This window comes from Vipera berus, assembly GCF_964194415.1.
Source record: "Vipera berus genome assembly, chromosome: 3".
NCBI classification, from domain to species: domain Eukaryota; kingdom Metazoa; phylum Chordata; class Lepidosauria; order Squamata; family Viperidae; genus Vipera; species Vipera berus.
The window spans coordinates 48,903,140-48,916,258 of NC_138204.1; the positions used below are offsets into that span (position 1 = coordinate 48,903,140).

Genomic DNA, 13,119 nt, shown 5'->3' on the forward strand with positions numbered 1-13,119 from the left:
CCATCATCAGCAAGTTCGTCTTCAACACCCTCCTCCTCCCCCTCGTCTGAGTCATCCGAGACATCCGAGCCGGCTGCCGGACCCACAGGCTGGCCCTGAATCACAACAGAGTCCTTCGGGAATAGGGCGGTATAAAAATTTAATTAAATAAATAAAATAAATAAATAAATAAACTGCCTCCGAGGCAAGGCAAGGCCTAATATGTCCGTTATCAGTGGCATGCAGGACAGCAGCGTCTCAGCATGTCTGCATCTCAGCGGCACCCACCGACACTCCCTGGCCCAGCTGTCGAGGTGTAGACTCGGGCTCCAGCTCTGGCTGGCATGCTGCCTTTACCAGCGTCCCCTGGAACAGCTGATCGATGGCAGGCTCACCCGAAGACATCGACTGCCCCGCCACCTCCACCGGCATCTCCCAGATCAGCTGGTCAGTGGTGGACCCGGCAGGCAGGCCCGACTGCGCAGCTGCACCCGCTAGTGGTTCCAGAGCCAGCCAGGAGGCGAAGGAAGGAGCAAGATGCCCAGGACAGCCGGCGGCATCTGCACGAGGACCCGACAGCAGCCGAGGGTGAGTAGGGAATGCAGGGGGCTCGGCGATGGCAACAGTCACAGTAAGGGAGGCAGCAGTGCTTTCAGCTCCAACGTGGAACTCTGCCTTCCCCCCCACTGAATGTCAGCCCCACGGGGCTCGATACACAAGGGAAGAAGAGACACATTTTCCTTTTATTCCAACCAGTCTAGCATAGGGCAGAAATTCTGAGATCTCACTAAAAGATTATGTATGTATCTCAAATATCAGTAACTGTAGTTGGAAAGATGATTCCATGACAGCTTCAGCTTCATGTATTAGCTCATGTGAGAAGTTTTATATCCAAATATATTTTATTCTTTATATTGTTTCCATCTTCCCTTAAAACATTAACAGGATCCACAATGGTTTGAGAAACAGTGTCTCCACTAGTTAATTGACGGTCAAGCTGAAACTAAATTGATCAAGTAAAGAAAGCAAATGGGGCAAAATCTTTTACCCAAACTTCCTCAAACTCCCAAATAAGTTATCCAGACCTAATCCACATATCAAAGAATAAGACCTGCAAACACAAATAGAGTTAATTAAATTAAGTCTTCCGGCATGTTCACAAGAATACATACACACACAAACACAGACACAGACCCTGACACACACGACACACACAGACACACACCTCACCATAGAATCAGCACATAGCCACTTCCACACCCCGGACAAGCTGCCCCTATAAACATCTGCTGTTGTACCCCATTTCTCTGCAGCTGCCCCTAAAAGCAGACTATTTGCTTTTAAGAATAAATATTTCTTCTTTTCTCACAGCTGTCTGGATCTCATTTTTATTTATTCTTGTGCAATCCCAACTCGAGTTGGAATCCTACATTATTCTTCTGACACTCTGTATCTTCATCCCCATTTACCTTGCAGTCCTAATTCTTATTCAAAATAGGTGCTATTATGTTCAGTGATGCTTATTCCTAGGAAAATATGGGTGACGTTCACTGTTATCTTTGAAAGTTTACATCCTAAAGCTACGTTATTGGACTGCAACTTCCATCATGCTGACCCCCAATAATCAGCAGCCAGCAATGGCTCTGCCAGGGAACCTGTGAAGGGTGATGATCTATGGAGAAGACTCATTCTATCAGTCCATATCTTAATAACAAGTCCTCCAAATGCCAATTCTGGGTGGAGATTTGTTAGGGGTCAATAGCAATAGCAATAACACTTAGACTTATATACCGATTCTTATGCAGAATTGACTTGGGAGGCCGGTGTGTGGTGTAGTTGGTTCACATGGTGTGGTAGGATGGAGGTTTTGTTGTCACTGTGTGTTGGGGGGTGAGAGCACGGGGGGAGGCTCAGCTAATCTCAATGTACACATGTACTTTGACAATAAAGGTTTATTATTATTATTATTATTATTATTATTATTATTATTATTATTATTGTTGTTGTTGTTGTTGTTGTTGTTGTTATTATTATTATTATTATTATTATTATTATTATTATTATTATTATTATTATTATTATTATTATTATTATTGCTTTACAGTCTTCTCTAAACTGTTTACAGATTCAGCATATTGCCCCCAACAATCTGGGTTCCCATTTTGCCAAACCTTGGAAAGATGGCAGACTGAGTCAACCTTGAGCCAGTCAGGATCGAGCTGCTGGCAGTCAGCAGAATTAGCCTGCAATACTGCATTCTAACCACTGCACTGCCATGGCTCAATAACTTACCCTACCTAGAACAAAATGTCCCTTGTAGCTACGAAAGTTTTTTGTGACTGTGTGCCATGAACCCTTTCCACTGAACTGGCTGCTAAGAAATTGCTGCAGGGTGGCAGGGAATATAATTAACTGAAACTTCTTCCTGAGCACATGGAAGTCCAATCTCATTTCCAGTGTCCTAGGCCTGTTTCCTAGTTGCACAATAGGCTTGTTATAAAAATAGGACAACCCTCTTTCTTCTCTTTTGTGGTTGTGGTTTATGCTTCCCCTGCTGTCTGAAATATCGTTTTGCTTAGTTTATTCATTGGCAGCACAGGAACAAAACAAACTTCATTTTCTCTGATAAGGTTAAGAATCGAGTGCTGAGGACCTTTTCTCCTGATACAGCAAAATAACAGAAGGAAAAACCATCTGGATGATGTGTGTTACAGACTGTTATGAATGCTAAGGCTGGATTCTGATCTGGCCTTATAATAGCCAAAAATGTATGTTTGTTGCCCGTCTAAGCAAATCCTACAAAAAACACACAGTCAAATATCACAGACCCCACTATGGTGCCCTCCCTGTAATATTTTTGAGTGCACCATTATGGGTAACATGGAATGATTAATGGGACAATTACATCATTAATCAAAGGCAAAAAGCAAAAGCATTTTCCTCTAATATAAAAAGGTAAAGATTACCCCGCATATGCATGCTAGTCGTTTCTGACTCTAGGGGCCGGTGCTCATCTCTGTTTCAAAGCTGAAGAGCCAGCGCTTGTCCGAGGACATCTCCGTGGTCATGTGGCCGGCATGACTAGATGCCAAAGGCGCACGGAACGCTGTTACTTTCCCACCGTAGTGGTCCCTATTTTTCTACTTGCATTTTTACGTGCTTTCAGACTGCTAGGTTGGCAGAAGCTGGGACGAGTAACAGGCGCTCACTCTGTTACGCGGCACTCGGGATTCGACCCGCCAAACTGCCGACTTTCTGATCGGCAAGTTCAGCGTCCTAATCCACTGAGCCACCGCGTCCCTTTTCCTCTACTATAGAGATGTAGAATTGGAAGTCCCAGAAGAGCATTCAGTAGCCTCTAAAGCCCCTGGATGAACATCCAGAGACATCTGAAACTGGTCACCAAACTGTAATTTTGAATATGAAAGAGGTAAGAAATTATTTAATACACAACTGTAGAAGAATTATATTACCTTTATATTTAATTAAATATAAAAATGAACTCTTTAACTGTAATATTTTCTGGAGCACAGCCACCAACATGAGATGGGGTCGGGTTACCTGCAGAACCATCTGTCCCCAATTGTATCTACCTGTCCTGTGAGGTCCGTTAGGGTGGGGGCATGCCCCAGGTCCTGTCCATTGGGAAGTGCACCTGTAGGAAATTTGAGGAAATTTTTTTCTGTTGTGGCATCTGCCCTCTGGGACTTAATTTCACCAGAGATTAGACTTGCTCTGATCTTACTGGCTTTCTGTGAGACCTTAAAAATTTGGCTTTGTTGCCAAGCCTGGGGCCCAGGTTGTATAGTTGAACATCTATCTTGGTTATGTCAACCATGTTGGTTGGTTTCATCTTGGCTCCTCTATTTTTATGATATTTTTATTCTTTTTAGCAGCTCAGACATATACTGAATCAGATGGGCAGTCATACAAAATGAATGAATGAATGAATGAATGAATGAATATCTACTCTAAAAGTATAGGCATTCACCATTATTTGCATACAGCTTCATTTGTTAAAAAAGTATCTCAAAATGATGAATACTTCCATCACTACTCCACTGTTCAAAAATCACATATACATGCATATGTATGCACACATACACAACCCTGCATAGAACATGCTTTGCTTCTAGTAGAACTCACATCATCAGTAATTATTCATGCTGGTGTCTGGTCTGTTAAGATGTATCTGGGTGCAATCCAAGTCAGACGACTTACCAAAATTAAAATTATTGACATTTTAGAGCATCTGCACACAGTGACAAACAATGACAAAGAGAATTTGTTTCCTTCCTGCAAGGGCACATTTACTCAAAGCTGCCTCTGCTCTATTCAGCTACAAGATGGAAGGTTTCCCGGGTCTCCAGATACTGTTAATGTTCACAGGTATGATACTGAACGCTGCTTTTTCTTGGTCAATATAGAGGTTCAATAATATTGTGAGGCTCTGCTTATCCATTTTCTCTTAATTGATGCAAATGAGTATTACGTTTTGTACCTATGTTGTTTCAGAAAGAATGGAAAAATACACAATTCTACATATTCCTACTCAGGCTTCATTAATATTTAATACATGTGTGGTGTGTGGATTTTCCTCTTACACTTCACTAATAAGACTAGGGATTTTTACTGAGATAAGATAGGTGAGCAACTTCTTTTGGCTTTAGGGGCTACTCCTGAATCCATACAGCATATGAAGAGCAGGGAATGATTTGCAAGAGGATTTCAGAAGTTTTAAGTGACAAGATTGTTGCTTTTAGCATTTATAGGCTTAAGATACCAACTTCTCCTTTTAAACTCAGTCAAAAACACAAAGCGGGGGCATTTTTTTTGCCCCATCAAATCCAGGGATCTTGAGGTAACAAAAAGGTTGTCATATTTTTTGTGCCATTTTTCTAAGAGGTCAAAATCTGTTTAGCTGAACTTTCAGACTAGATAAAAGATTTAGTGCTATCAATAAATACCTTTTTTTAAAGATAGAGATTCCTTTGTCAAAAAGATCATAAGTGCTATTAATAGATGGCCAACAATGACTAGGCCAGGGGTAGGCAATCTTGGCTCTTTTATGACTCGGGGACTTCAACTGCTAGAATTCCTGAGCCAGCATGGCTGGCTCAGGAATTCTGGAGTTGAAGTCCCTGAGTCATAAAAGAGCCAAGGTTGCCTTCCCCTGAACTAGGCAATAGTCAGAAATCAGGTAGTCAAAGTCTGGTAGATCTTTCCAAACTGACACATTTTATTAAAAGGCCACTGTTCACCAGTTACATAAAGTTTAGTGACTACACTGATGTGGAGTTTAAATTGGATGAAGTGCAGGGAGGGAAAGACAGGTTGGTTTTGCGTACATATAGGTTACATGTGAGATAGATTACAAATAGATTCTGAATTAAAATTCGTAATGCATTAAAAACCCATTGGGGCTGTTAAGGCTTTTTGAAGTAGCCTTTTGAAAACACCTTTTGGTGTTCAGCAATCTGACACTCAGTTGCTTACTTTAACACCACAACTGAGCAAGCCATTGCTGAACTCACATATAGCAAAAAGTTTCAGGCCATCTGAACTGGCCTGTGACAGGCAAGAGATATAGATTGGATGTATATTCTTTCTCCTTTAGGGCATCATTCTGCGAGGCCCGTTTCTCCCAGAGAATTCCAAATATATATTTGGTTCAATCCTGTTGAGGCTGGGAAAGTTTTGTGCCTCTCAAGAACTTGTGTTGCCAAGGGTTGAGTTAGATGATTTAATCTGTCAATTTTATCAATATGGTTTTTGTTCCAGGTCTTTTTGCATCCTGTACATCTTACTTATTACCAAGTCCTTCTACTGCAAGTTTACAAAACACAGGAAAGAGTCAAAAAGTGCTGGTACTAACTCAAGGAACTTCCCTCAGAATAAGAGTGTTCTGTGCCTATCAATATTTTCAAGGGAACACCATTTGGTGCAAAGCAAAACAGTACAAAGAATGCCAGTTCCCAAATTCAAGAAACTTCACAGAACTAGGATGGCGATATCTGACTACTGAAACAAACCAAAAGGTCATGCTTGAAGGTGTAGTAAATGGTTGCATTTCTTTACTCATGAAGAATCTCCAAGTTGAAGATTCAGGGACATATTGGTTTGGACTTCTAACTGGTGTGAAGATGGTTTCTGTAAACTCAGTCAAAGTAGTAGTTCATCATGGTAAGCATTGGTGGATAAGTGGGGGAAACCATTTCTCAGATAAAAGGACTTTCAGAATATAGGGATCTGACATTGATGCTAGTACCATATTTTCTCTAGTGTTGCAGAGACTGAGAAGCCATATGAGTGGAATCTGTCATGTATTACCTTGGTTCATCCTGAGCCTCAGTTAAATTGGCATATTTTAAAATATATTCATAGCTCAGGAAGATTGTCTCTGTCCCTCCCTCTCCCTCCACCACATTTGTTTTGCTCCAGAAGGCACATGTGTGGTCGTAGCTGTGTTGTTGTATCCTATTTTCTACTTTTGTTTGAATCAGAATGCTATTTTTTGTTACAATACCCAAACAGAACCTGCATTATCCCATATCATTTTCATCTATAAGAGAAAGGGGATTGGGGAAAAAATCAAGATGATGGTCATGACTGTACAATTGAAGCCTCATCCTTTTTACAGATGTGCTATATGTGCAACACACATTTAAAAAGGGGCACAGCTTATTGCATGGTCATCATCTTGACCTATTTTACAATTTGAATGCCTCTGATGTCAAACCTAGCCAAATGCCCTTTATCATAGTATTTTTCTGAAGACCCTGAATGACTTACTATGCCAGCTAACATCAATTAATGAGATGCTGTTGAATGGAGTACCCTAAGTAATCTTGTTTTGTTCAAAACAGCTATACCTGCACATACATGTGGAAACAGTGTCTAAAGAGCCATGTGAACCTCACAAAAGTCACAATTTCTTTAATGATTCAGAGGCTTCATTCTCCTTACTTTATTGCAAAGCCCCTACTTTGAATGCTTTGCACACATATTGCTGTAAGAAGCAAAACATAGGACTCCTACATTTGAAATACCAAGCTTCTCCCTTTTTTAAACTATTCTTTTCCTAGGTCATTTCTTGCCTAGTAAAACTCCCTCACCTCCAACATCTAGGATGCTATTTACTTCTACCATATCAGGAATGAAGACACAAGAGGTGATCAAGATACAAGGAGAATCTCTCAGCATCAAGGCTTTTTGTTCCCAGCAACATGCGCAAGCAGAGAAAGTCTGGTGCAAAGAGGAGCTGCCGAAAGAATGCAGTCTTGAGAAGCCCATAAACTTTTCCAGATCAGGGTGGAAAGGTCTCACTACACAACCAAATCAACGCGTCATTCTAAATGATTTGGGAAATGGATGTATTTACGTCTTCATGTCAGCTCTTCAGTCAGAAGATACAGGGATATATTGGTTTGGGGTTCTTGATGGCCCCAATATAATCCCTTTAAGAAACATCAGGGTGATTGTTCAAAAAGGTGAGCACTAGCAGAAAATTGGGGGGGGGGCAGTGACTTCACATACCAGGAAACTTCTGAAATCAAGATACAGCAACCTGCACATCATCTACCGTATATACTTGAGTATAAGCCGAATTTTTCAGCCCACTTTTTGGGCTGAAAAATTCCACTTCGGCTTATACTCCAGTCAACAAAAAAACTTACCGAGGACTTGTGCGCGGCCGAGGCTTTGGTGCTTCCGGGATCGCGCGCACCTCTCCCAAGCCACCGCCATCCGGAGACCTGCCGAAGTTTGGGGAGGTTTGGGGAGGTGCGCGCGCACCTCCCCAAACCTCCCCAAACGTCGGCAGGTCTCCGGACCTCCGCGCCTTGCCTGCCTGCTTCTTTCCGCAGCGGAAAGAAGCAGGCAGGCAGGGCGCGGAGGAACGGAGACCTGCCGACGTTTGGGGAGGTTTGGGCGCCTCCCCAAACCTCGGCAGGTCTCCGTTCCTCCGCGCAGACCTGCCGACCTTTGGGGAGGTTTGGGCGCCTCCCCAAACCTCCCCAAACCTCGGCAGGTCTCCGTTCCTCCTGCCGACCTTTGGGGAGGTTTGGGCGCCTCCCCAAACCTCCCCAAACCTCGGCAGGTCTCCGTTCCTCCTGCCGACCTTTGGGGAGGTTTGGGCGCCTCCCCAAACCTCCCCAAACCTCGGCAGGTCTCTGTTCCTCCGCGCAGACCTGCCGACCTTTGGGGAGGTTTGGGCGCCTCCCCAAACCTCCCCAAACCTCGGCAGGTCTCCGTTCCTCCGCGCAGACCTGCCGACCTTTGGGGAGGTTTGGGCGCCTCCCCAAACCTCCCCAAACCTCGGCAGGTCTCCGTTCCTCCTGCCGACCTTTGGGGAGGTTTGGGCGCCTCCCCAAACCTCCCCAAACCTCGGCAGGTCTCCGTTCCTCCGCGCAGACCTGCCGACCTTTGGGGAGGTTTGGGCGCCTCCCCAAACCTCCCCAAACCTCGGCAGGTCTCCGTTCCTCCTGCCGACCTTTGGGGAGGTTTGGGCGCCTCCCCAAACCTCCCCAAACCTCGGCAGGTCTCCGTTCCTCCTGCCGACCTTTGGGGAGGTTTGGGCGCCTCCCCAAACCTCCCCAAACCTCGGCAGGTCTCCGTTCCTCCTGCCGACCTTTGGGGATGTTTGGGCGCCTCCCCAAACCTCGGCAGGTCTCCGTTCCTCCGCGCAGACCTGCCGACCTTTGGGGAGGTTTGGGCGCCTCCCCAAACCTCCCCAAACCTCGGCAGGTCTCCGTTCCTCCGCGCAGACCTGCCGAGGTTTGGGGAGGTTTGGGCGCCTCCCCAAACCTCCCCAAACCTCGGCAGGTCTCCGTTCCTCCTGCCGACCTTTGGGGAGGTTTGGGCGCCTCCCCAAACCTCCCCAAACGTCGGCAGGTCTGCGCGGAGGAACGGAGACCTGCCGAGGTTTGGGGAGGCGCCCAACCCTCCCCAAAGGTCGGCAGGAGGAACGGAGACCTGCCGAGGTTTGGGGAGGTTTGGGGAGGCGCCCCAACCTCCCCAAAGGTCGGCAGGAGGAACGGAGACCTGCCGAGGTTTGGGGAGGTTTGGGGAGGCGCCCCAACCTCCCCAAAGGTCGGCAGGAGGAACGGAGACCTGCCGAGGTTTGGGGAGGTTTGGGGAGGCGCCCAAACCTCCCCAAAGGTCGGCAGGTCTGCGCGGAGGAACGGAGACCTGCCGAGGTTTGGGGAGGTTTGGGGAGGCGCCCAAACCTCCCCAAAGGTCGGCAGGAGGAACGGAGACCTGCCGAGGTTTGGGGAGGTTTGGGGAGGCGCCCAAACCTCCCCAAAGGTCGGCAGAAGGAACGGAGATCTGCCGAGGTTTGGGGAGGTTTGGGGAGGTGCCCAAACCTCCCCAAAGGTCGGCAGGAGGAACGGAGACCTGCCAAGGTTTGGGGAGGTTTGGGGAGGCGCCCAAACCTCCCCAAAGGTCGGCAGGAGGAACGGAGACCTGCCGAGGTTTGGGGAGGTTTGGGGAGGCGCCCAAACCTCCCCAAAGGTCGGCAGGTCTGTGCGGAGGAATGGAGACCTGCCGAGGTTTGGGGAGGCGCCCAAACCTCCCCAAAGGTCGGCAGGAGGAACGGAGACCTGCCGAGGTTTGGGGAGGTTTGGGGAGGTGCCCAAACCTCCCCAAAGGTCGGCAGGTCTGCGCGGAGGAACGGAGACCTGCCGAGGTTTGGGGAGGTTTGGGGAGGCGCCCAAACCTCCCCAAAGGTCGGCAGGTCTGCGCGGAGGAACGGAGACCTGCCGAGGTTTGGGGAGGTTTGGGGAGGCACCCTAACCTCCCCAAAGGTCGGCAGGAGGAACGGAGACCTGCCGAGGTTTGGGGAGGTTTGGGGAGGCGCCCAAACCTCCCCAAAGGTTGGCAGGAGGAACGGAGACCTGCCGAGGTTTGGGGAGGCGCCCAAACCTCCCCAAAGGTCGGCAGGAGGAACGGAGACCTGCCGAGGTTTGGGGAGGCGCCCAAACCTCCCCAAAGGTCGGCAGGAGGAACGGAGACCTGCCGAGGTTTGGGGAGGTTTGGGGAGGCGCCCAAACCTCCCCAAAGGTCGGCAGGAGGAACGGAGACCTGCCGAGGTTTGGGGAGGTTTGGGGAGGCGCCCAAACCTCCCCAAAGGTCGGCAGGAGGAACGGAGACCTGCCGAGGTTTGGGGAGGCGCCCAAACCTCCCCAAAGGTCGGCAGGAGGAACGGAGACCTGCCGAGGTTTGGGGAGGCGCCCAAACCTCCCCAAAGGTCGGCAGGTCTGCGCGGAGGAACTGAGACCTGCCGAGGTTTGGGGAGGTTTGGGGAGGCGCCCAAACCTCCCCAAAGGTCGGCAGGTCTGCGCGGAGGAACGGAGACCTGCCGAGGTTTGGGGAGGTTTGGGGAGGCGCCCAAACCTCCCCAAAGGTCGGCAGGTCTGCGCGGAGGAAAGGAGACCTGCCGAGGTTTGGGGAGGTTTGGGGAGGCACCCTAACCTCCCCAAAGGTCGGCAGGAGGAACGGAGACCTGCCGAGGTTTGGGGAGGTTTGGGGAGGCGCCCAAACCTCCCCAAAGGTCGGCAGGAGGAACGGAGACCTGCCGAGGTTTGGGGAGGCGCCCAAACCTCCCCAAAGGTCGGCAGGAGGAACGGAGACCTGCCGAGGTTTGGGGAGGTTTGGGGAGGCGCCCAAACCTCCCCAAAGGTCGGCAGGAGGAACGGAGACCTGCCGAGGTTTGGGGAGGTTTGGGGAGGCGCCCAAACCTCCCCAAAGGTCGGCAGGAGGAACGGAGACCTGCCGAGGTTTCGGGAGGTTTGGGGAGGCGCCCAAACCTCCCCAAAGGTCGGCAGGTCTGCGCGGAGGAACGGAGACCTGCCGAGGTTTGGGGAGGCGCCCAAACCTCCCCAAACGTCGGCAGGAGGAACGGTGGAGGTGCGCGCGATCCTGGAAGCACCGAAGCCTCGGCCGCGCGCAAGTCCTCGGTAAGCTCCGGGCGGTCACTTGCTTCGCGTCTCCTGAGGGAAGGGGGGGCGACTGGAGCGGGCGTGTTTCCTCGCCTGCTGGGCGCCGCGATTTGCCCGGGGAACGCGCGGGCCCCAAATGGCAGCGTGGAGCGAGGAAGCGGACAGCCAGGGCTTCCCCGAGAGCCGCGGCCACACAGGGTATTCCTGTGTATTCAGGCTTGCAAAATGGCGGATCGAGCCTCTGCTGGCGGCAGAGGCTTGCAGAACGGCGGATCGGCTTATACTCGAGTCAATAACTTTTTCCAGTTTTTGGGGGTGAAATTGGGGGTCTCGGCTTATACTCGAGTCGGCTTATACTCAAGTATATACGGTACTTTAAATTATGAATAGTTGTGTTCATGTTAAGACCTTGCTGGGCAAAAAAAGAGTTTTAGAAAAAGAAATAGATATTGTGCGGTGTAAAAACTTTTTAAGGAAAACCTAAAACTTATCTATGAAGAGCAGCCATAATAAGGCCAAATACCTCAGTTTCTTTTTTTTGTTATAATTTTATTCCCAGAACAGCAAAAGAAAGATATTGTGACTGCAACCAGTGAAGATGAACAAAGGTATCGACCATTTAAATTGCTATTTGAAAAGATTAATCAAGAAATTGTGCTTGCTGTGGGATCTATTTACTCATTCACTTTTTGAGACACTGCGGTTAGTTTCAATCAATTATCAAAGCAAAGATACATTTGTAGATCTTGCCTCTTCCACTGAGAGATTATTATATTTTAGATCATTCCCAGGCTTCTTTTTTATGGCTTGGAAGAATTTTGATTCATGGTATTTAGCATAGTTGTCTGTGGGGGATCTTTGTCTTTCTTTCACTCTAGTAGTGTGCTACCAAGTTCAAGCCATTTTCATTTTTCTGTTTCCCTCTGAAAGCCTCATAAAATGTGACTTTGTACTTCAGGTACAAAGGTAATCTGCCAAACTGATGGTTAACTTGTTTTAATTGATGCAACTTAGTTTATTATTAGACTTATATTATACATAAGACTTATATTATATTATAAGACTTATATTATTATATTAGACTTATAAACTCTAATTATTGCAGAGTTTACCAAGTTGTCTGGATTCTGGTTTCCATTGCTGTTGGTGTAACCATTTTTGCTGCCTTCACATTAGTTGTCATGGTGCTCATCAGGAGAAAGAGGAGAGGTATGTTTCAAGCTTCTTTTGTCTTCCTACAGCTCAGATTCTCATGCATGTTTTATAGCATATCAGCAGAATACTAATGAATATGAATGTAGCTTATGCATATGCAAATATAGCATATGATATTAGGAAAGTATGAGAACTGCATCCCAACATGAAATTATCTGGACAGACTTTGAGGTTTCATATTCATTTTACATTGTTTAAACTGTATTGCCACTTGTGAATATAGAAAAAGCCTTTGAGGCTGAAATAGCAAGAACTGGGGCTTTTTGTCCAAGAGATGCTGTTGTGTATCAACTGAGTTCTACATTATTCCATTTATTAAAAAAAAAAGTAAGCACGCAGTGTAGCTTGGCAGGTAGAATTCAAGGCCTTCAAAACCTCTCTATATCCTGCTGATCTATCAGTTACAATTATTCTATTTTATAGACATGGAAGAATAGACCTAGAAGACTTTCACATAAATAAATCCCAGACTATTTTGAAAATAAAGACAATACTAGAGTCTGGTATTTTTTCTTTGCACTACAGTATGCTAGTTTCTAATGTAGCGTATACTTTAGGTAAAAGAATCATTACAGAATAGTCAAATGCAATAAGTACCAAGAGGGTATAGGTGGTCCTCGAAGGATGACTTACCAATGAGCCCAAAATTTATGTTGCTAAGTGAAACATTTGTTCAGTTCTACCCCATTTTACCATCTATCTTGCCACAGTTGTTAAGTAAATCACTGCAGTTGTTAAGTTAGTAACATGGTTGTTACATGAATCGAGCTTCCCCGTTCACTTTGCTTGTCAGAAGGTTGCAAAAGCTGATCACATGACCCCGGGACATTGTAATTGTTGTAAATATGAATCTGCTGCCAAGCATCTGAATTGTGATCATGGGGATGCTGCAATGGTTAGTCACTTTTTCCAGTGCCGTTGTAACTTTGAATGGTCACTAAATGAACTGCTGTAAGTCAAGGACTACCTGTATCCATCAATACAT

The 13,119-nt window shown here is 46.9% G+C and overlaps 1 protein-coding gene across 1 annotated transcript; it reads left to right on the forward strand.

The window, feature by feature from the left end:
* Positions 1-6,130: 6,130 nt before the first annotated feature.
* On the forward strand, positions 6,131-11,913 carry LOC308667029 (uncharacterized protein). Its single transcript, XM_081326077.1, has 3 exons — positions 6,131-6,162; positions 7,065-7,469; positions 11,479-11,913. Exons 2-3 carry the CDS (start codon positions 7,109-7,111, stop codon positions 11,610-11,612), a joined length of 495 nt encoding a protein of 164 aa, XP_081182203.1. The 5' UTR covers positions 6,131-6,162; positions 7,065-7,108; the 3' UTR covers positions 11,613-11,913.
* The last annotated feature ends 1,206 nt before the right edge of the window (positions 11,914-13,119 follow it).